The following is a 24390-nucleotide window of genomic DNA, read 5'->3' on the forward strand; positions in this document are numbered from 1 at the left end:
CTAATTGTATTAGGAAAGGCTAAACATGGAGAGAAACGACCACATTAGACCTACTATGAGAAACCCCTGGGCCTGGACTCCATTCACTCTGCACTATGCCAAGCTAGGTCATAGTTATGACCGAGGGTCATTAGATGCCTTGAAGATCTGGGTATTCTCCCTTCCCTAGTACGTGGTAATTCTAGTATTTGGCGGTAGGTCCTTTGAGAGATTTGGAGAATATGTATTGAATTTACTTGTATGTGGTATCACATGGTTATTTTTGAAAGAGACTTGCCCTTCTCTTCAATTAATAACTCATTCAGATCTGGAACCTGGGCAAAGGTGATTCCATTGTAGTGGCTGACATTAGCCTTTTGCCGTGCCTTCATTGGCTGTCCATCTCTCTTGCTCTGAGGAAGAACAGGGTTGATTAGCCATGACAAATACTTTTACATGGATCAAGGGCCCCTCGTTCCCATTCCAACCTTACCATCTACTATGATAATAATGCTCCTCTTGCTCTGAGGATTAACTGCCCCTACACAGCCTCTACAATTCCAGAACCCTATCATCCCAATTGACACGAGGGAGCCCTCTTTCTCTTATTAGTCTATATGGGATTCAGTATAGGTTTTCAATCGAGGCTTGAGCTCAGGAGCATTTTCTGGGTTTTTGTTTTGTTTTTTTGAGACAGAGTCTTGCCCTGTCCCCCAGGCTGGAGTGCAATGGCACGATCTCCGCTCACTGCAACCTCCGCCTCCTGGGTTCAAGCAATTCTCCTGCCTCAACCTCCTGAGTAGCTGGGATTACAGACACGTGCTAACATGTCCAGCTAATTTTTGTATTTTTAATAGAGATGGGTTTTCACCATGTTGGTCAGGCTGGTCTCGAACTCCTGATCTCAGGTGATCCACCCACCTTGGTCTCCCAAAGTGCTGGGATTACAGGCATGAGCCACCGCTCCCAACCTCATTAATTTGGTTCTCAAGAGTGATCATTCTCTTTTTCTACTTACTTATTGCATTTTTAATTAGAAAATCCTATTTATTCATTCTAAGAAGTCATTTGTGCTCTACAGGCATTTTCTTGAGAATTCCTGTGTGTGTGTGTGTGTGTGGTGGTGGTGGTGGTGTTGTGTGCTGAAGTTCTCTTCTGATTCTCTTAACTGGCCATGGGCCATAGTTGAGTTCTGCTCCAATACTCTCCTTCTTCCCAGTCTGTGCAAATGAAAGCAGGAGCAACAAAGGTGTGGCACCCCAGACACCAGACAGCAGCTCATCCAGATGTCTGTGGCCTCTGCAATGCCGGTGTGGTCAAGGCAATCACTAATCAGTCATACCCAAGGTGGCCCCTCCCACCATCACTGTCTCATTATGCTGCTCTCCCCTGACACTAGTATGAGTCTTCTTAGTAAGGACTCAGAAGCTCTGTTACCAAGCTGCATAGCCTTAGTCTCCAAAGCCACAGCTTCCTTGCAAAGAGCTCCTTCCCACTCCACATAACTGCTGAAGCCCAGGCCCTGGGCACTGAGGAGCCTCTGGGCAGGACACACACCCCCACCCCTGCAGAAGTCCCTCTCCAGGAGCAGTGTTCTCCCTTCCATACCAAGAGCGGTTGAATAAGGTACGTGGCTCATTCCTTGGCTTTGTTCTGAAGGGGAGCACCCCCTTAACTGTGCCCTCTCTAGGCGGAGCCCTCCAGGAAAGTATCAACCTGTACCTTTGTCTCAGGGCACTTCCCCTTGGGGAGGCACAGTGATCAAGAATTTCAATTCATCTTCTCCAACTAGGAGAGAATCAAAATATCTCTACACATGGATCAGCTCCCTTGGCATTTCCTGATTCTTCCACCCACAGTTCTAGAATGCATTCAGTTCACTCAACAGCATTGATTAAACTTTCACCTGTCATGCACGATAGTGAGAAGTCAGAGGTAAGAGACAACACGTCATGTCTAAGAACATTATTTTCAGTGATGAGGAAGTGACGGCAAATGAAATGAGAAAAAAAAAACAAGAAGCTATCACAGCAATCCAAGAAAGAGGATGAACCCCTGAACAAAAGTACTAACAAAGGCGCAGAGATGGGAGGACCTCTGTGACCTATACCGAGGAGGTAGACCCTGCAGGACTGGGGACTAAGGGAGTATTACGGGAGAACAGGGAGTCCAGATCCACTCACTACTTTCTCCTCATGTGTCTGCAAGTCTACAAAACAAGGCGCAGATTTTTGGAAGGAAATTCCTATTTTGAATTTGTTGAATTTAAGGTACCTAGGGAACATCCAAGTGGAGAAGACAGAACATAGTAGCTATGCCACGTATCTAAGGCCTGGGGTGAGATCTAGGTGAGATTGTCATCAACATTTACATGGTAGTTACGCCACAGGTGTGGACGAGGGCACCAGAGGATCCTGCAAAGCAAGGAAAGCAAGGCAAGAATCAGCCCTGAGGAAGATCAACATTAAGCAGCAGATAGAGACACATAAGGGAGACTGAGAAGAAGTAGAACCATGAGAGAAGAAATAACAGAAGCAGGGGAGAAGACTTAAAGAAGGGTGTTCATCAACGCGGAACCACAGTACAGCCATATAGATTGTGAACTGCACAACACTGCAGATCGTCATATGGGTATTAATGGCATAGTCATATGCAGTGCACGACCTGCCTAACCAAGTGTGGCAGAGCTCACAATATGGTCAAGATCAGAAATAAATGTGTCCATCTGCTTTGGCAATCTGTGAACTCAGGTGACCTTGGCAAAGTAGTTGCACTGGTGAGTGCAGGGAACAGTACTGTGGGAGAAGACGTGAATGAAATGGCCTTGAGTGGAGGCAGTGTGCACGGCCCACTTGCTGAAGCGGCTTGGCTGTGAGCGGGAGGGTGGGGTGGGTGAGTGTTCAGGTCTGCTCCAGCTCCTGCACTTTCTGTTGGAATGTACAGCTCTTCTAGCCTCAGACCAGAGCCTTTGCTCCCAGGACCTGGACTGCTTTTCCACCGAAACTCTCCAGGGCTGGCTCCTACCAATCACGCAGATAATCTCATGTGAAAGGCCTTTCCTCACCACCCTAATGTTGCCACCACTAACCCTCCCCTTCACTCTCTAGTACATAGTGACATTTTTATTTCTTCAGAGCACTTACAACTGAAATTGTCTTACTTGTGTACTGTCTCTTCTCCAACAAGTATGTTAGCCCCAAGAGCAGGGATCTCATCTGCTTTGTGAATCACAGCCCTGGTGCCTGGAACTGGTGCTTGGCATATGGTAGGGGGTCAGCAAATGTTGACTAAATTTTATTTGGGTTCAAAAGATGTACCTGGCACAAGCCATGCAAGAAAAGCATCCTCTTGGACACATTAATGTCACCAAACTCAGGTGAAGCAGACAAACCTGGAGACTTGGCTTAAACCAAGTGTTAGCTTAATTCTTAAGTCATTTACACAGCCAGACTTTGTCATGTCCTGCACCTATGTAGGGCGGAAACTGCTCCTCCACCTGCCCAGCCCACTTCCCGCCTAGGTCTTTGCACCACTACCCAGCAGAGCCCAAGACACCAGCTGCCTCATGATCACCCAGGTGGCTACAGGTGCCACCATAGCTTCCTGCTCCCCTCCCCAGGTGTTTAGTTTTCTCCTCTAAAAAGTACCACATGCACCAAGAAAATCTGAGAATTACAGAGAAGTATGATCTCCCCACTTTCAGCACATTGAGATAGTTCCCTGTTGTCTTTTCAATGCAGTTTCTTCTTGAGACGATCTGTAAATAATTGACTAACCATTTTTCTCACTATATTGTTAGTGTCTATTTGTCACTGGAAATTATTCCATAAATGATTAAATAGCAATAGCTGTATTTCACTGGCTGGACAATTTACTTACCCAGTTGTCTTTTAGACCTGTTTGTTTTTTTGTTTTTGGGTTTTTGTGGGGTTTTTTTGGCAGCTTTTGAGCCCACTGGAAAAAAAAATTAGACTTTGGCCAGGTATGGTGTTCATCCCTGTGATTCCAGAACTTTGGGAGGCTGAGGCAGGAGGATTCCTTGAGGCCAGGAGTTCAAGACCAGCCTGGTCAATATAGTGAGATCTAGTCTCTATTTGAAAAACTTTTGAAATAAATTTAAAAGTTAGACTTTTTTTGGCCAGGTGCAGTGGCTCACGTCTGTGATTACAGCACTTTGGGGGAGGCCAAGGTGGGTGGATTGCCTGAGGACGGGCGTTCGAGACCAGCCTGACCAACATGATGAAACCCCATCTCTACTAAAAATACAAAATAAGCTGGACGTGGTGGCCACGCCTGTAATCCCAGCTACTTAGGAGGCTGAGGCAGGAGAATTGCTTGAACCTGGAAGGCGGAGGCTGCAATGAGCCGAGATCACGCCACTGCACTCCAGCCCGGGCAAAAAGAGTGAAATTCCATCTCAAAAAAAAAAAAAAATTTTTTTTCCATGTCTAATGTGGCCATAGACATCTATCTCCAAGTATAAATATTTGTGTATATTTTTAAATGTTTCCTCAGGATAAATACCCATCTTGATATGGCACTTGATACAGTTCCCGATAAAGGCAGGCAGAGCCACATGAAAACCTTTAGAAACCCTAAGCGTTGAAAAACTATCAAAATCCTTCCATGTAATTCATAATACAGAACGACCTAACAATTACATGGCACTGCACACTTTCCTTTGTAGTAGTAACAGGAGTAAAAATTCATGATTATCGACATGTCTTTCTCCTGCTAGCCCACAGAACAGAAACCTGTCCCCGTGCTCTATCACTTTTAGAGGGACGAGCGGGTAACCAATATACCAATGAGAATTTCAAAGACAAAAGCCATTGAATCCCAGTCCTCCAAACGCCAGCTCACCTTCTGCCACCCCACTTCCTGGCCAGCAGAACTCATACCCACATCAGTTCCATTTATTCTTCGTACAAATATTTTACAGTTTTATTTTTAAATCATTTACACATATTCATACAAAGAAAAATAAATTTCAGGATGGAATCTTGGGACCATGGTAGTTTTTAAAAAAAAATCTCTCTGATCATTAGCTACTGAAGACAAGGCAAGAGGCTTAGCAGTCATTTCCGGGGGTTAGTGTATCTCCCCATGCAGGGGACAATTGAGAAGAATCCAAGCTGCTCCCTCATCTTCCTTCAATCTTCACCTTCCGGAGATAAGATGGGGGAAGGGGATTTTCCAATGCTCTCCCCTAGAAACATTTCAAGAAGTACAGCAAAGGCTTATGGTAACACTGAACCTTTTTGCTAGAAATCTGGCAAGATCGCAATTTCTGAACCAACTTTCTAGAAGAGTTAGCTCAATTCCCATTCACAGGTACTTCTAAGAGGAGGAGGGACTGCCGCACTCACCACACCCCCTTCCCACTTGCTCTCTCCTCCCACCAACGTTCCAGAACAGAGCTCTTGATCTCTTCTGATCTAGTCCCTCCCCGCTCCCACCCAGGCTCATTTCACAAGGGAACCTTCCTCCTACACCACACACCCAGACACTCTGTAGCAACTGGCCCTGGCAGCTCCTGAGGACCGCAGCAGTGATGACACAGGACTATTGCATCAGCATCGTGCTCACAGGGAATCAGAGCTCAGCCAGGAGAGGTCCCGGAATGACAGAACTATGAGCACTCCCACCAAAACTCAGCTCTGCTCAGCCAAATCAACAATTCAACCAAACAGGCCAACTCCTAACACATACCGTCCAGACAGACATTAGAGGCGCACAGCAGATGAACCTCCTACTTACACTGCCCAAGGAAGCTAGACTACTATCAACTCCCAGTAAAAGTGGGGGAAAGGACAGACATTACAAATGTGGTAGACCCTATTAGAAATGGCAGCTGATGATAACAGTTCCCTAAACCGTTGGGTCCTACCCAAAAAGCAGCACCAAGAAATGGCATGATGAGCAGAGAGATCTGTAGCTGGATGTACAGCCCTTGAATTACCAAGGGACTCAGAGATAACACAGCTCATTTCCCTACAATTATGTAGGAACTAGAACACAGACTACCCACCCCTACGTTGAGGCAGCTCCTGAAAGGCCGTACCGCTTATGGTCATCAGCCCACCCCCTTGGTAGGCCCGTTTGGGGAGAGGGAATCACATCCAAAGCAGGGATCCCTCCAGGTGGACACTCACAGGGCAGCCCGTCCCACTGTCACTGGGGCAGGCCAAACATAGTTAGGAGGGTGGACAGATCCCGTGCGTCAGCTGCCCCATAGGCATCGCTCTGGCCTAACATAGACAATGCCAAACGCAGGGTGCTCCAGATGTTCTCCGACATGGCGCCTCCTTCACCCCGGGGGCCCCGGCTTTTCCTCTGCATGTTCAGTGCCTCCAGAAAGTGCTCCACAGCCTCCCTGTAAGGAAGAAGAGGAATGAGAGCTATTAAGCTGAACAACAATGGAAGGAAGCAGGTCACCTAGCAGCTAGGGCTGGTTAGTCAAACAGGATCTGAGAATAAGGAGCTAGGGCCAAAGGCAGGGAGAAAAAGCTCATTCATTCATTTCTCAATAGATGCTCTCACCGGTGAGCCCCAAGGTTGATGCAGCTGATGCCCAGGTTATAGCGGGACCGGATATAGCCAGGCTGGAGCTCGAGGGCCCGGCGGTAAGCAGCTACTGCTTCTTCACTCTGGTTTCCATTGGCCAGGGTGGCCCCTAGCTTATTCCACAGCAAATAGTCCTGGGAATAGAGAGGCAGAAGGGATGGGAACAGCTTGACTCAGATCAAATTCTGCCCATCACTCCACCTGTTGCACTATTCTATTTAGCTAACATGTTTCATCCCATTCCATTCTTAAGAGTTCACTGTGTGGCTACAATGTAGCCCCTCTCACCCTATGCAGACTCTCTTATGTCCAGATGACTCTACACTCCCACCCTTCTTTTCCCAATCCTCCCAAGGCAGTCAGTACATGGAACACTGGAATGAAATACCCCAAGACTCCAAAAGTCTGAACAAATTCTTCCTTTTTTGTGGGGGTGGGCAGGGCCTTGCTATGTTGCCCAGGCTGGATTTGAACTCCCAGGCTCAAGTGATTCTTCCACTTCAGCTCCCAAGTAGCTGGGACTACAGGCATGCACCATCACACCCAGCTTCCCAACAAATGGCTCTTCAATAAGGTACAGAATCATGTCCCATTTCCATTCCTCCCCTGGGCTCACATTGGGACGAACGCTGAGGGCAGCTGTGAAGCAGTCCACGGCCTTGTCATACTCCCCACTCAGGTTGAAAAGGACTCCCAGGCCACACTGCACATCAGGGTCAATGGAGGTAGGGTCCAGCCGCACAGCTGCCAGGAAGAGCTCTTTTACTTCAAGAAACAGGGAGCTGGATGAAAAGGAAAAGAAACACAAAAAAAGTAGGTAGATGAATGCCTCTATTCCCATCCCCCCAAATTAATTCCTTCATTGATCAATCATATCCCCAACATTCATCAATCTATCAGTCATCCCTTCTACTCTCAAAGTCCAATATAGAACCCTGTTTTTCTATTTCATCCTAGCACTGAACTGTAGAATGCAGACCTCCTTCAAGGTGATCTTAGGTTTCCCATCCCACTCTCAGGACCCTTCAGTCTCAATCTATCCAAACTTCCAAAATCAAGGTCACCCTCCACCCTCCTACTGGGACTTAGGTTACTATAATTCCTCACCCTAGGAACCCCTCATACTCACTCAGACAACAGAGACCCCAGGATACGCTTGCTGGGGCCCAGTCCTGCCCCACCCGCCCCTTCTTCTGCAGGGGTCACCAGATGGGCATAGGCTGGTGTGTACCGCAGCCAGTCTCGTAGGGTTTCACAGGCCTGTCGCTGCAGGGACTCGTTGGTGAAGCTCACGGCCAGAGCCATCAGTGCTGTCTGGTTATCTGGCTTTAGCTCCAGACACCTGTTTGATCAGGGATGGGCAGACTTGATATCTGCAATGACACTGGCACACGTGAGCACCCTGGGATCCAAGCCAAGCTTTGAACTGCAGAGTCACAACGGCCTCCCTCACCTGTGACTCCTCTGACATGAGTTAATAAAAAAGTTACAGATCTAAGGGGAAAGTGTTAGCAGCCAAGGAACCAACCAAAGCCCCTCAAATAAAGTCAAAAGCCGACGAAGGAATGGAATTCACTCCAACCCTCAGTTTCAGCATGAGAAAACACTCTCGATAGCACCCAGAAAGAAGACAAGGATCCAGGTCTGCGCTTCTGTCATTCAAAAGGTTATATGCAGAGACTTGGAAGCACCTCACCCACACCTTTCGGTGTACTCACCTCCGCAACGCACTGATGGCTAATAGTTCTTGTTCATTCTCTGCCTGGGTGGTACCCAGATACTGCCAAGCCTAGAGGGAAGTTGACAGATTCCATCACCCCATATTCACCTCTCCATTCGCCCTTCCCCCTGGCTTCTGCCACTCACCATCTCGCTCTCAAGCCCCTATCCTAGGCCATCACCCAGGCCCTAACCCATCTGCACTCCCTCCTTGGGGTCTTTCTCAAGATGGAGGAAGCAGTCACTAGTCAGAAATCAGAATATGGAGTCACTCACTTCCATGTGCTTAGGGTCCTGCTGCACAGCTGCCTCAAAAAGCAGCACAGCATTTGGCAGGTCCCCCTCCTGAAGGCGCCGCAGCCCTTCTTCAAAAGGCTGAGGGTGATCACGCAAGGGGTTCTCCTCCTCAAACTGGTACCCCTACAAGAAAAGCATGTGAGAGACCGACTGAGAGTTGGCACAGTCAGAACAGCAGGGTTGTGAGGATGACAACCAACAGGCGGAGAAGCTGAGGGCCTCCAAACAGGTTCCTGAATTAATTGCTGGCAAATTCTCCATATTATAAAGATCATGCATGACACAAGTAAAATCATTTGGTATCAGGCTCATGCTGCCATCTCCTGTTCGTGATACCTGGGAAGCTAGTCAAGTCTACAAACTCATCCACGCTGGAAATAAGTTTATTTTAGGAAGTCATCACAGGCTTGCATTCCCACACCTTGACTTCTCACCATCAGGCAGAACATCTCAACAGGATCTGCTTATAGTAATGAGATAAAGGGTCTCTAGCTATTCAAAGTGCATTTCTTGTTATCCTTCAATAATTAGTGTACAAAGGAAATGTTGTTTGGAGCCCTGCCATTCAAATATAACTCCTACTTAGCTCACAGTCGTTCCACATGTCCACTAGATAAAACATGTTCAAGCATTTTGAAAATGTTAATTTACTCCCCAATTTCATTCTTAATAATTATGAATATTAATCTGTATCTGACAGTAAGCAAAAGCTGGATCCCAAAATCCAGATGGCAGAGAATATTCAGAAAGACACCATTCTCTTCCAGCTGAGGATTTCTCACTTTAGAGAAGACTTACGATACTATCTGCAAAGCTTTGGCAACTGGCGTTTTACGTTAGGCAGAGAAGAAATAAGGTAAAGGGGAGGTCACTAGTAAGCTGCAAAATTTGAGACATGCAAATAAAAAGTCCCTTTTTGGAGAGTAAATAGTTACCATCACAGAATAATATACCAGAATGAAAACAAGACGCAAAATACCAGGTGGAGGTCTTTCTAAATGCAGTTAAGAATAAATTCAGATAAAACTGTACAAAATAAAGACATGAGGCCTTTTTTCATTATTATTGTGAAAATGATAGAGAATGAAAAACACCTAAATCTTACCAGCAAAGTTCTAAGTCATTATCAGATGCAAATTATTTGTCACAAATGAAAATTAAATAACTACAACGGGGGTTTAAGAAGAGAGATATGCTACAGTAGATTTGAGATAAATGTAGAGAAAGTAATTTATATTGAAAACAAGTGTGTTTTTGGACATCTCTGTAAAATATAAAAACTCAGAAGGCACAAAATGACCCTAGTCCAGTGATCAGCAAACTTTTTCTGCGAAGGGCCAGATAATAAATATTTCAGGCTTTGTGGATCTGCTGCAACTACTCAACTCTACTGTTATAGTGTGAAAGCAGCCAGACATAAGTAAACAAATATGCACGGCTGTCTTCCAATAACATTTTATTTATGGACACTAAAATTTGAATTTTATATAATTTTCACTTGTCACAAAGTATTACTCTTCTTTTGATTTTCTCCAACCATTTAAAAATGTTAAAACCATCCTCAGCTAGTGGATCATTAAAAACATAAAGATTTATTCCACAAGCCAGTGTGCTGGCCCTTGCCCTAGACTATTACAGTTCAATAAAACAAATCCTTCTGCATTCAGTCTCAACTATTGTTCATCATTACTACATGTGTTTTAAGCCACTCTACAGAAAATAGAGATACTGTCATCTATAATGCAATTTCCTAATAAAAGTAATTCCTGCCTCTCAGAGCTACAGAGGCCACCAAATGAGAATCTTCACCAATGCCTTACCAAAAAGATTAAGATACTATGTGTAAATAGCTATTATCCTCATTGCTCTGGCTGCTTCCTTAAGATATGGTGGCCTGTATATGACAGCCAGGAGTGATGTGAATGCTCTTCAGGTGTCTTCATTAGATAACACAACAACTCAATGCCACCATCTTGCAACCACAGGATTCTCTAAGTTTCCTCTCACCCATATTATCTATCCTCCTTGAAGTCTCATTAATTGCTGATCAAAGAGGAATTTTCCAAAATTAGAATATTTGCACAGATGATGGAAAAAGAGTACTCTGGAGGATCCCTCCACTACCCACAGAACACAGGATAAGCTTGGCTTCACTGTTACATCCTGAAAAGCCAAACCCACGTCATTAATTTTATCTGATACACGGTCTCGTCTGCTCCAGCATCTCATAGGATCAAACTGCAGAAATGATCACTACAAAGAGTCTGTCCCATCACATACTTCTCTTTTCTCATAATAGTATATTAATATCTGCCTGGGCTGCAATGTAAATTGCCTCTGAAAATTTAAGGGCTATCAATAAACAAACAGTACATTCAAAGAGACCCACGAATTTATCTAACAATCAAAAGTCAAATCCACTTTGTTTTTAAAAAGTGCTATTGCCATGGAATTCAGTATTAGCTTAAAGCCAGATACTGTCGGAATTGCTTACTACATCATTTTTTTGAGGAACATTGATGCAAGTGTTTCTAGTCCTAATTTTGCAATATCCCAAAGTATCAATGACATCAAGTAGGGCTCAAGAATCCACAAACATACTTTTAAAATTTTTAATTACAAAATGTATTCTGGCCAGCATGTCAGAAATATGAGAGTAATAATGATAAAAGAAAACGCTGCTCATACAAAACGAGTATTACGTCTTTATGTATCAAAAGCATGGACATTTTTACATCAATATATAAATTTCCATTTATAGGTTGATGGGGCCTACGTGACTTACCAAATTGTTAATACAAAATAATAACAAAAGTGTTATCTACATTTCCTTCCGTTCTTCCTTATCAAAATTATATACAATTAACTCACAGTCTGGTGAAATATATGGTAAGGTCCCAGCTGTCTTTTCCCTTATATCACACAGGACAGTTAGAAAAATCCAGATCAGACTGGAATAGTAAACAAAATCATATTTTTCCTAATACTGTTCTTTACTGGCTCTCACACCCTAGCCTTTTTCTGAACTGCATCTTCCCGTCTTTGCATAGCTCCCTTATTACATCAAGATCCATCTCTAGCACCCTGGTTTGCATCTCAGGCCCTGGTTCCAGCCCCAGAATACTTTCCCAACCATATCTGAACTGAGAAAAAGACATCACTACTCACCTCCCCAGTTCCTGTTTTGCCTTTTTTCAAAACCGAGTGATTCTTTCCCCTCTTCATGCTTTAACTCAGGAGTTCAGTTATTAAACACATCCCCAAACATCCTACAACCCACAGGTAGATTTGTTTTTCAGTAAGACCCCAGAAGTAACATATGCTTCTAAGTCAACAGCACATGCTATATGCAAAATGCAATCATCTTTCATACTACTAGGAAATTTCTCTAATATTTAAGTTATTTAATACAAATTCTTTGAAAACCCTAAATTAGGGCAAGTGGCTAGTACCTATAAAAGATAAGAACTTAAAATGAACGTGTGAGTTTAAAAAGTAAACAGATATTAAGATGTGGAGGCAAAGGGATAGTCTGCCCACTAACACTCCCCACCAAAAGAGTCAGCAGTCTTCTCAAAAAGCTCCCAATCTGACCTTCAAGCAGAGCTACTTCCTCTGTGCTCTTAATGCGGCAAGCAAGTGCAAACCTCCTTCATAGGTGTTGTATACTGGATTGTCATTATTGACAAAGGTAGTCTCAATAACATCTATATCCCAAAAATAAAGTATATACTCAATCACTGAAGAGGAAGGGCAAGGGAACGATTCAGACTTCTTTTCATGGAAAGGCACTCAAGAAAATACTTAAAAGCACCCTTCAAATTCAGGATTAAAGGAAATATATTAAAAAGAAGGAAGTTCTGGAACCTGAAAAACTAAGAGTTTTTACCTTACCTTATCATAGGTAGCTGACGTGAGGTCATCATAGTCAGAAAGCCAGGGGTGAGCCTCAGCATCCCGTTTTGCCATCTCCTCCAACTCTGCCTGCAACTTGTCCCAGAAATCGACATCAGACTGTAAGGAAGGGAAGGCAGATAGAAAAAGGAGATCCATCATGACCACCCCACCCAACTCTCAGCTCTGCTGGGATTGATTGCCTAAGGTAGCAGTTCTTGAACTTCAACATGGTTAAGAATCACGTGAATAACTTTTTAAAAATGCAGATGGCCGGATCCTATCCGCAGATACTTATTTAGTAGTCTGGGGTGACGGCCAGAAATCTGTAGTTTAGTTTAGTTTAGTTTTGTTTACTTTTTTGTTTGAGACAGAGTTTTGCTCTTGTTGCCCAGGCTAAAGTGCAACGGCGTGATCTCATCTCGTTGCAACCTCCAACTCCCAGATTCAAGCAATTCTCCTGCCTCAGCCTCCCAAGTAGCTGGGATTACAGGCATGTGCCACCACATCATGCTAATTTTGTATTTTTAGTAGAGACATGGGGTTTCTCCATGTTGTTCAGGCTGGTCTCAAACTCCTAACCTCAGGTCATCCACCCACCTCGGGCTCCCAAAGTGCTGAGATTATAGGCATGAGCCACCATGTCTGGCCCAGAAATTTGCATTTTCAAACAGCACCCACCCCATTCCCAAGCAACTCTGACACAGATGATCCAGGACAATTTGCATCATCTTTGATGTTCACACACCCACTCACTCCAAGGAGTGTTTTCTTTTGGGTTGTCTCCTCCTGCACTATCTGCTCTCACCTCTACAGCTGACTTGGCTCGTTCAAACTCCATATCAAGGGCAGATGTGTTTACTGGTCTTGTGAATTGGTCAACCCAGGCATCCGATGTACCCTATGACAAAAAAGGATGGTCAGTACCACTACCACCAACTTTCCACCCTCCAGACGCACACTAAATACCCACTAAACACCACCAACCTGGGTACTTCTGAGAAAACCATTCTCAGAATCTCTTTCCCACCCACTTGGGACCTGGATGCTATCAAGACAAGCTGGCCTTATCCTTCCCCATCTGGGACCACTGACCACTGAACCCATGGCCTGGGGCATCAGCTGGCTCTGAAGTGGGACTGGAAAGTGACAATGTCCTACCTGCTGCTGTATAAACTCTGCTGCCCACTGTTCTGCCTGAGCTCGGCCCGACCCTGCACCGGACTCCAGGGACACCTGCCCTTCGCCAATCTGCCGCACGAATTTCAGGAACTGGGGCACAGAGACACACACAGGCTACTTGGGAAAGGACTTCCAGGTGTGCACTCTCAATCATGCCCAAGAGGAGCCTGTACTCACCCCTCCCCTGACCATCTCTAGCTGCAGACAAGATATGCTAAAGACCCTAAAAGAAGTAGAGAGTAAAAAGAAAGGGATTTCTGGCTCTAAAGACGTGAAAAGGCATCAGAAAAAAGAGTTAGTAGGCAAGGAGATGAGGGAATGAACACTAGAAGGAAGAGGCAGGATCTTAAGTCTCTCTTCTATAGACAGGAAGGAAGAGACCCAGGATCTCTTCTCCTTCTCTTTAAACTGGGGTAAGAGAAGCAAGATTCTTGCCTTCCAAAACCAGCTCTGCTGGGCAAAGCAGCAGAGGGATGTGGCTCACCTCAGAATTAGCCAATTTGGGGTCATCCACTTTGGCCACAAAGTCACTGGCCGTTTGCTGCAGATCCTCCTCAGGATGATATTCATCATACCTAGAATGGATAAGAACTAATTTTACACATTAGTCTGCCATCACCTTCCCCATGCTACTCCCCACTCCTGGCCCATGACAATGACAGTTCCTATGGGGGAACTCCATTTTTCTGTTGAGAACCTACAAACTCCAATTTGCATTATAGAAGGACATTTGGGCAGGAGTGTGAAAGTACTAGCTACATCCTCTTACCTCTCCCTTTCCCAAACATATCTTTGCATACAGATGGGATAGTAGCAGGCTCAAAATTAAGAAGGGAACAAGGCAAAATTATGAGCTTTAAGATGTAGTTATGAACTTCATATAGGATAGTTAGGATTCTTGAAAAATATATATATTTACATATATACATCTATTTTAAAATGGCCTGAAAACTCCCTTCCTCCCAAATACAGCTGATATGGATATATGTATATATACGTGTATATGTGTGTATGTATATACATGTATGTGTATGCATTATGTGTGTATGCATATATATGTGTATCTACATGTGTATATATGTATATGTGTATGTGTGTATACATGTGTGTATGTGTACATATACACATGTACATATGTGTATATATGTATGCATGTATACATATGTGTATGTGTGTGTGTCTCTGTGTGTGCACATGCATGTGTTTTTGTTTGTTTTTTTAAAGACAAGGTCTTACTATGTTGCTTGGGCTAGACTAGACCTCCTGGGCCCAAGTAATCCTCCCACCTCAGTTTCCCGAGTACAGGCACACAACCACCCAGTCCTTGACTACATTTGAACCATAAATTCACAGGAGTAATAATCCAAGGGGAAATCTTAAATAACCAAGTAAGTTGGTTTGAGAACGTGGATGGAGGAGGTTAGAGGTGGCTGGGAAAACTGTCCATACTTCTTTCACAGGATTTGGAAAGAGGCAGCTGAACTCACCAGCGATCAGTGGCTGTTCCCTCAGGTTCTCCCAGCCACAGCTTCTCCTCTGATTGCTCCAAATATTCCTCAGCCCAGCGGGCGGGGGACACAGACAAGGGGTCTGCAAGGAGCAGAGAGGTGTGGGATCAGGGAAAGGGAAAGAGATGCCCATATTCAACTGACCCTCTTAGCCACACCAAAGCAGACAAAGCTCTGTTGACTCCTTCAGAAACCCCTGGTCAAAAGAATATACTACTAAATTTTCAACAAACTCAATATCCAACCCATTCTCAAGGAGCCTGGGGCAGAAATTTACCAAGAGTTGGGAACAGGAGATCAAATAAGGAAGCTCAGGAAAGGATTAAGAACCAAACTCTTTTACTTGAAGTACAAGATATTTCAGTAAGAAATAGGAAGCAGAAGGGCTTTCACTTTCCTCAAAAGTACAGTAGAAAGCCAGTAAGGAGTGAAGGGAGCATGGAAGGGCTCCTGTTCCTTAACCAACCCTCTGGTTTGTTCTCCCTCTACCCAGAGTTCACACAATCCCAGCCAAAGGAGACTTCTTTCATTGTAATTTGCTACCAAGAGAATCAGAGAAGTGGAATGCTAGGCTAGAATTAAAGATACATGGGTCTGCTCTTTCCTGTGGATGTTTGGTGGGTTTTTTCATTTTTTAATTGAGATGTAATATACAAATATGAAACCATACAATGTCTACCAAACTTAAGTGCCCAGCTAAATTAACTTCCACATATGAGTACACTCACATAACCACCACCCGGATCAAGATACAGAATGTTTACAGTTCCCTCACAGGCTCCTCCAGTCTCCCAGCCCGTAGAAGTAAACACTATTCTGACTTTTCTCACTTTTGATTATCTTTGAGTAGCTGTGTTTTTTCCGTCTAAATCTAGACACTGTCTCAGAAGCTCTAGTGACAAAGGGGACTGCTGCAACATCAGAATAAACCTATCAAGGCAACACACTCAATGAGGGTGCTGAACTGGTTTTCAACCTCCAGGACTTTGCCCTTAAGATCCTGAGGCCAGAAAAAAAACAAGGAGACTGACGGCCGGCCCTAAAGAACAAGGCAACAAAGAGAAGGTACAAGCCTGCAGTGTTCTTTCCTTCTGCCCTGTGTCCAGAACTAATCTTACTCGTTAGTCTGCCACCATCTTCCCCTGCTATTCCCCCCTCCTGGCCCATGACAAGGACAGTTCCCAAGGGGGAACTCCATTCTCTTGTTGAGAACCTACTAACTCCAATTTGCATTAAAGAGGGACATTTGGGCAGGGGTGTGAAAGTGTTAGCTGACACTAGCAGTCTGTCCCTAGTTTCAAGATCTGACTGCCCTTGCTTTTAACAGTGAGAAAGTCGACTCACCCCTTCGGTATTAAAGTACAAAACCTTCTACTCCATTTTAACTGAGACTTTGCCTGAATAATGTCAACAAAGTAGTCTCAAAATCTGAGCATGAAATGTCAAATGTGAAAAACAAAGGATCAAGATTCTCATAATATACCTAATTATAAATAATACTACTTATTACATATTATATATAATGTATATATTATACATACACATCATTATACATATACCTTATATATTATACACATTATATATAATATATAATGTATAATGTAATAAAAAATATGGTTGGCAATTGTTTTTTGACCATAGATCCGGTCTCTTAATTTCAAGGACTCTCAAAAATTCAATGCAGATTCTGCTCACTAGCTCTTACAGGAAGCATTTCTCTTCCATTTGCCCCAATTAGACTGTTGCCTCAAGTGTGGAGACAGAAAGGAGATGCTTAACACTCAAAGAGACTTTAAGATCTCCTAGTTCCTTAGTTCCATTCTTAGTTGAAATTCTTAGTTCCATTCTGTTGAAAAATAACTACTCCCTCCTCAACTCTCTAATCACTCCTAACTCTCAACTAGAGTATTTTACAAAAGCATATTCTGGCCATAAGTGCTCCTCAAATTCACAGAAAATATTTCAAATTGCTATGAAATGGTCCTCTCAAGGACAAAAAAAAAAAAAAAAACAGAAAAACTACAAAGGACCTTTGAATTTTTACAACAGACATGAGGACTTAACAATAGATATGAGGTAGTTTAGGGAAAAAAATCCCAGAGCTGAGAAAAGCCATCCTCAAATACCTGTAATTTGGTATTTGGCCATATTAGCCAAAGATCCCGAATTTCTTGGCATTGGGAACCTACTCCAACAAAAGAGTCAAATAACCAAAAGAATCAAAAGAGTAACACATTGCCTTCACAACCTTTGAGAAATTTCTACAGAAAATCAGATCCACATGGATACATCTGAGATCAAGGCAACTAAGGACTAAAGAGGGGACACCACTGCCTGAGGTCGTAGATTAGTAGAGTGAGAACAACCTAGATACAAAATATCCCACTTAAAATGTGCGCCTCATATAATTTCTCATTGTTTACTCATTCCTTCTAGGCACATCTTTCCCAAGCTCAAAATTCAAAAACTCAGAACTTGCTACTACTCTTACTCATGAAAGTTTCTGTGTCTGCTAAATAGCAGCACTGTGGAGAAGAAAACAGGTTCTAGGGTCAGCCTACCCACATTTAAATCCTAACTCCATCACTTATTCACTGTGCATCTTCAGACTAGTTACTCAACCTTCTTAAGTTTCCATGTCCTTATCGTCAAAGCAGAGATAACAGTAGGGGCTGCTGTGAAGACCAACGCACACAGTAACAAATGTTAGCTATTATCATTAGTCTGCTCATGGCAAACCTGTACCAAAAACAGAAAACATCACAATGAGACTGTTATTCCAAAGCCTCTCCTCCACTATCCAGAAAAGATCTGTTGCCAGTTATCTTCTGCTACTGCTATCTGTGGCTTTTCCCATGAAAGTGCAGGTTTATCTCTCACGATTATCATATGAACCTCATATACCATGTCAACCGAAGCTGTCTAAATTTAAGAACCCTGAAAGATGTGTTTTATCTCCAGATCTGAGCAAACACAAGATTATTTGGCCCAGAAGACTTCAGACAGGGGGATTCCATCACAAAATAAGGTAAGCTAAAAAAATGAGCTTCGTGTGGTGAGAGAATAGTTCTGTATCTCGATCGTGATGGTGCTTACACAAATCTACACATTTAATAAAATTGCATAAAACACACACACACAAATAAGGGCATGTGAAACTGGTGAAACCTAATAAACTCTGAGGATTGAAACAAGGGCAATTTCTTGATTTTGATCTCTGCATAACTGTTACATAATACGGGAGGAGATTGGGCAAAGGGTACACAGAACCTTCCTACACTTTTTTTTTTTTTTTTTGCAACTTTCAGGGAAACTAAGTACTTCCAAATAAAAAATTTAAATTTAAATAACTGAGCTGCAAAGTTCCTTTTAAAGTTGATTTTGACTCTTAACAATGGAGATTTTAAAATAAGAACTTAAAGAATATAGCCTTCTTTCATCTCAAAATCTACTTCTCTATAAAACCACAGTTAACCTACACAATTGATGTATCAGCCACAAATGCTATAATTAAAAATGAAGGATAATAAAAAAAAGTCAGTTACGACAAAACCAACTCCTTTCCTTTAGCGTTTTCTCCCAGATCTCAATTCGTTCATTCAATACCAGAGGCCTACTACATGCAAAGCAATATACTGCTGCAAGAAGATATTTTTATGAAGGCAGACTTCAAACAGCTCAATTCCAGTTCTAAGGTTTGCATGCCTCTGCCTCTGTGAAACAGGCACAATTCCCAAAGAATATACAAAATACTAGAAGAGCTCTACTAAGAGCATTTAACTGGTGAGACAGATGCAACATGTTTTTCTAAAGTTGTTTTTCATTTCAAGTTAAGGAAGATTTTACTGGCTGCACGCAATTCAGGCAATTATAACAAAAATTTCATCCATCTCAATGCTCATAGTAGCAATGATTTTTTTGAGTTATCAAAAATGACTAATGCCCACATTACAACAGAAGCCTCTCTGAGATAGCACTTAAGTCTAAGGTTTATGTGAAAAACTGAGTTTCTGTCTAGGAGAGAGTCTTTGCTATGGTTCAGATTTTAACTTGTGGCAATTTCACAAAGAATCTCAACTTGAGGGAGGGTGCAGTGGCTCACGCTTGTAATCCCAGCACTTTGGGAGGCTGAGGTGGATTACTTAAGGTCAGGAGTTCAAGACTAGCCTGGCCAACATGGTGAAACCCTGTCTCTACCAAAAATACCAAAATTAGCCAGGCATAGTGGCACACACTTGTAGTCCCAGCTACTCAGGAGGCTGAGACGGGAGAATCCCTTGAACCCAGGAGGCAGAGGTTGCAGTGAGTAGAGGTCGCACCACTGCACTCCACCCTGGGTGACAAAGCCAAGACCCTGTCTCAACAAAAAAAAAAAAAAAAAAAAGAATCTCAAGAGTCACACAGACATGAATTTGAATATCACTTCTATTATTCAATGATTTTGCACAAAGTATTTAACTTTTCCAAATCTCAGTCTCCTCATCTATAAAATGAGAGGAAAATATCCACCTTGTAAGTGTTACTGTGAAGTTCTAATGAGCTTAAGAAGATATAGTGCTTAGCACTATTAACAAAGCCAAGAGCACCTACTGTTCTACCTTAACTCCTCCTTATGGGTGGGAAAGAGCCACGTGATAAAACAGACCCACAGATCTTATTAAAGGTGAGTTTTAGTTTTTAGATTTGGGGTTGTTCTCTTGTGTGCGGAGAAGTCCATCCTAAACATGGGCCTCCTTCACACACATTTGTCCCTGATCAGATAGGCTTAAGGTAAGAAGAATCAATCCTAAAGGATGCAAGGAGCAATGGATGCTCTCAAGAAAAATTAGGCTGAGACCTTGAAATGTGTAGCAAAGCAAGACAGAACATACATTAAAATGGTGGGGGTAGAAACTAATTCAGTCCCTTTAATCATCTCAGAAAAATTCAGGAACCATGATGATGCGACTCCCTGAGATCCTGGAACTTTGTAACTTTCTCCATGTGTATCTCTTGTTATTCTTGATTTCTTAAACTGGAAAAAGGCTAACTTTTGAGAGCAAGCAGGAAGAGGAAAGCTGAAGAGACTGCCCTTCCCACCATGTCCCTGATTAGATAGGCTTAGGGCAAGAAGAATCAATCATAAAAGATGCAGGGAGCAATGGATGCTTTCAAAGACGAAAAATTAGGCTGCGACCTTGAAATGTGTAGCAAAGCAAGAAAGAGCATAAATTGCAGGCCTGGCAGTATAGCATCACAGTTAAGGCCGCAGGGTCAGGAATCATTCAAATCCAGGGTCAAATCCCAACTCTACCACTGACAAAGCTGTGGAACCTTGGGCACACTTCACCTCTAAGCCTCAATTGTCTTATCTTTAAACTAGGTCTAAAAACAGTAACTACCTCTAGGGTTCTCAAGGAGAGTAAGTAGATAATGCATTCAAAGCATGTAACACAAGGCCTAGAACATAACTATCGTTATTAATTTTTATTATCATCATCATGGTATGGTTCTTTACCTTCTAAAACCATATACTTCAGGCACTTGAACTTCACAGTACTCTGAAGGCCCCAATTCTGTTCAAAATAACTTAAAGCCAGAATCCCAGGTGCCGTAGTGAATACTCTCCTCTTCAGCAACACTGCCATCCATCCAATCTGTAGATCCTCTCCACCAAACCACAGTGATAAAGCTCCAGGTAACAAAAAGGACAACCTACCTCTTCATTCTCTCTATCCAAAAGCTCTTATCTAGTACAAACCCAGTCCTCTGTTTAATATACATTTCATTCTGTTATCACCTAAGGGAAATTGAGTTCCGTACCCTAACCCTCTAGAAATGAGTCATGAGGCCAGAAAAGTCGTAATCACGCTATACCCTGAACAGGGGAAGGGTATAGAATTCTGCCCCATAGAAGCCAGTATAGATTTTCCCATAACAAGCTTCACCTGTAACTTCAGAGATGAATTCTTGGGACCAGTCAGTCTCATTATAATCCTGAGTTACATCCACAGCATCTCCAGCTGCAAGAAACTCCTGGGCCCAGTTCTCAGACAAGGCCAAGTCTGCCACACCAGGGGCTTAAAGGAGAGAGAGAGAAAGAAAACTAAGAAAGAAGCAATACATACCATTCCATCATGCCTAAAGAACCCTGAGTACACGTGAAAACACTCTTGTTACTTTTGTCTCCTTCTGCATCTCAGTTCCCCAGTGCCAGCAACATCCAATGGAACCCCCTTCCTTGGCCCCGGCTACGCGGAAAACAATCTCCCCTCCCACTAGACTCTGGACTCACCTCTCTGGGGAGCCTGGCGGAAGTTTGACTGCTCAATCTGCTGCATCTCAGCCAGGAGGTCATCCATCTTGAAGGTCTGAGGGGCACGGGACACAAGGGGTGCATTCTGGTCCTGCAGGAATTCAGCCACCAACTGCCAGAAGAGAAATGATGAAATGAACCCATAGGGTCAGGAGGCCCCAGCAGAAGACAGGACCTACGGGAGGGGGATCCCAATGTCAGATACAAGGAAAGGAAAACACAGAAACTGGAGACACACAAAGAGAAATTGTCCTTCCATAGATTTAGAAGCACAAAAAAATACATTTAAAAACAGGCAGGCATTCTCATTTGGTCAGGAAAGCCCAAAAATTGAAATACGGGTGAACTAAGTTTAAAGGTAAAAACACAACGGGCGAGAGAAAAATGGGACAGAAAAGAAACTGGTCTACTTACCTCATCTTCAGAAGCTACTCCCAAAGGCTTGGAGGCCTAAGACAGAAAGACAGAGACGCAAAATGGTGAAGTTCCTCTAAAATGAGGGGTTGATGAAGACCACAGGCATCTGAGCCTCGGTGTGTCCATCCATAAAATCGTTGCCTTTATTTAAAGGTGCACAGGGTTTTCCAGTGTTTAGTAAACCCTCCTTAAGCGGTAACTACTATGATTTGCAACACAATAGAGAAAGCAGTTACACCAAGATGTACAAACAGCCCCTCCACCTCAGACCACCACCTGGACTTTCCACCTCAAGAACACTCACTGCCTCAGAGGCTGGGGCTCCGGGGGGCCAGGGGCCAGGCCTCAATCCCTCCTGCCGAAGGGCCTTGTCCTGGGTGAAGTGCCCAGCTAGCTTCATGAGCGGGTTGGCACCCCCGCATTCGGCCTCCACCAGCTCCCGCATTGCCATGGTGACCGCCAGCTCTCTGATGGACACAGGAGGTTTGGAACTGAGGTACCGAAGCCAGACTCTTCCCAGACCCACAGCTCTGCCCGTACCTGAGGAAGGCACACAGGCGTCTGCCCCTCACTGGCCGCCCTCCACCCCAGTGCCTTTCGCTGTGACCCCCACCTCTGCGAGGAGTTCGAGGGAGGTCGGTACTCTCTCCTGCCGCCCCCCTCAAAGGCCACCGCTTCCAGCCTGCGCCTCTGCAGCGGCCTCCAGGACTACGGTCTCATGGGCTGGGGGCCAGCAGCTGCCCCCACAAAGGGGCCTGGAACCCGGGGGACTACGGGGACGCTTCAACAGCCGGACTGGACGGGGACACTGCCCGGGCAAGGGAGAATGGGAAAACAGCCCGACCATACCCAGACCCCCGCAGCCCCAGCATACGGTGAGCACGGCAGAGGGGCATTCCCTCCCCCTAAGTCACCGGAGCCCTTCCCCCGGTTCGGCCCGGTCCCCCCGGCTCCCCACCGCCCATCTCCCCGGCCCTGCTGCCGCTCCAGCCCCGCCCCTGGGACCCGCGAGGCCACCTCAGGGACGCGGTCACGCGCCCCCTCGGGGTCATGCGCTCACCGCGGAGCGCCGCGCCGCACTACCCGCCGGGCCACCAGGTGCGGGCTTGGAGGAGGGGTGAAGGGGGGGTAGCCAGGGGGCGGGGCTCAAACTTAAAGGGGCCGTGACCGCCCTGCTGCGGCCCAGGCCTAGCGGAAGCTGTCTGAAGAGGCGGGGCCTTAAGACCGCGTTGCAGCCTGACGGGAAGAGCTGTGAGTCTTAAAGGGGAAGAGCACCTTAGAGAGCAGGTCTTGGAGAGTCGACTCTAGGAGCGCTCAAAAAGGCCACAGGCCCTAGGATTTGTTTGACGGTAAGCTCAAAGAAGAATGGAGCTAAGAAGGGCTTCCCAAGCTCTGGGGGAAAGCCGAAGACGCGAGATCTTAGGCTCAGTTGATCCTGCCTCTTCCCTTGGGCGCATTGTGACCCAAGGGGATTCGCTGCCCTTTCTGAGCCTCAGTTCTCCCCTCTAAAATGGAGCTGGCTAATGTTCCCAAACACAAGAAAGAGAAAGGCCCTAACACCAGGGACTGGGGAGTTCAGTCCGAGGCCTTCTTCAGCCTCCTAGGTCTGCCCCACTTCCAAATAACCCCTAGCGGGGCAGCGTCACTGTCTCCATGGAGACAGGGGCCCGCCCCCGCCTCAATCCCTCTCCACCTCTGCATAATGGGGAAAATAGCACTGAATGATGACAAATTCCGGAGACCAAAATAGGGTCCAATGCATCCTGAGATCTCGAGCTGGTAACGTAGAAGGAAGGTGTACAGTGAGTCAGCCCTTCCTTCCACTAAGTCAACATAGTGGCCTTATTCCCACCACTCCAGGCTGGGAAAGCACAAACATACAAGAAATGTTTTTAATCACGGAATAACACTAAGCCTCAGGCCCCCTCATCTGCCAGAGAATGTGCGCTGCTGTCAAATCTCAAAGTCATTGGGAAACAAACCCTGATAATCTCACCCGACTTCAAGACCAAGGGAGTCCTAGTGTCACGGAGAAGAGCAAGAGCCCAGGGCTGCCGGTAAATGAGCAAGGGCAGTGGTGCCAGACGAACAGAAGTTCCATCCTAGCCCAGGGTGCACGAGCAGAGAGGCAGGCAGGCAGGCAGGCAGCAGGTGGCGCCATGGGCCGGGCTTGTTTCCTGGCTGCTCTGCAGATTTCAAAGGTGGAGGCCTCAGGGGGCACAGGGAATGTCTGTGTAAACTCATTCCTGCGAAGATAGAGAAGCTGTTCTGACACCTCAGGGGAACAGAATGGCAGGGGAGCTGTGTGGTAAGACTGTGCAACATTTCTCCTTTTCCTTGCTTTTTCGCCCTCTTTCGGACGCCCCAATCCTATACCCCGTTTTCTTCTGGAGCACACAAATCCCAGCCCTTGGGTGTCCCCTGTTCTCAGGCTGCCATCGCGAGGAAAATACCTAGTACCTGATAAACTAAACCACACAAGGATAAAGAGATGCCCTCCAGAAGGTGCATGCTTTTAAAAACAGGACCCCT

At 44.8% G+C, this 24390-nt stretch overlaps 1 protein-coding gene across 13 annotated transcripts; it reads right to left on the bottom strand.

Moving 5' to 3' along the window:
• Positions 1–2374: 2374 nt before the first annotated feature.
• Positions 2375–24018, bottom strand: PEX5 (peroxisomal biogenesis factor 5). Of its 13 annotated transcripts, none has more exons than XM_033222956.1 (17): positions 22919–23076; positions 22163–22325; positions 21856–21891; positions 21421–21553; positions 21074–21205; positions 15126–15228; positions 14123–14213; positions 13618–13728; positions 13265–13357; positions 12457–12576; positions 8542–8685; positions 8265–8335; positions 7676–7888; positions 7163–7328; positions 6523–6680; positions 6135–6355; positions 2375–2393 (listed from the first exon to the last, which is right to left on the bottom strand). In XM_033222956.1, exons 2-16 carry the CDS (start codon positions 22307–22309, stop codon positions 6154–6156), a joined length of 1920 nt encoding a protein of 639 aa, XP_033078847.1. In that variant the 5' UTR covers positions 22310–22325; positions 22919–23076; the 3' UTR covers positions 2375–2393; positions 6135–6153. The 13 variants fall into 13 exon arrangements, with proteins under 13 accessions (XP_033078847.1, XP_033078849.1, XP_033078843.1 ...); XM_033222952.1 differs by lacking the exon at positions 2375–2393 and adding an exon at positions 22472–22666 and having other exon boundaries at positions 4878–6355; positions 22919–23020; XM_033222955.1 differs by lacking the exon at positions 2375–2393 and adding an exon at positions 4880–5188.
• Positions 24019–24390: the final 372 nt, after the last annotated feature.

Source organism: Trachypithecus francoisi, unplaced genomic scaffold (assembly GCF_009764315.1).
Source record: "Trachypithecus francoisi isolate TF-2019V2 unplaced genomic scaffold, Tfra_2.0 Lachesis_group11, whole genome shotgun sequence".
Classification (NCBI taxonomy): domain Eukaryota; kingdom Metazoa; phylum Chordata; class Mammalia; order Primates; family Cercopithecidae; genus Trachypithecus; species Trachypithecus francoisi.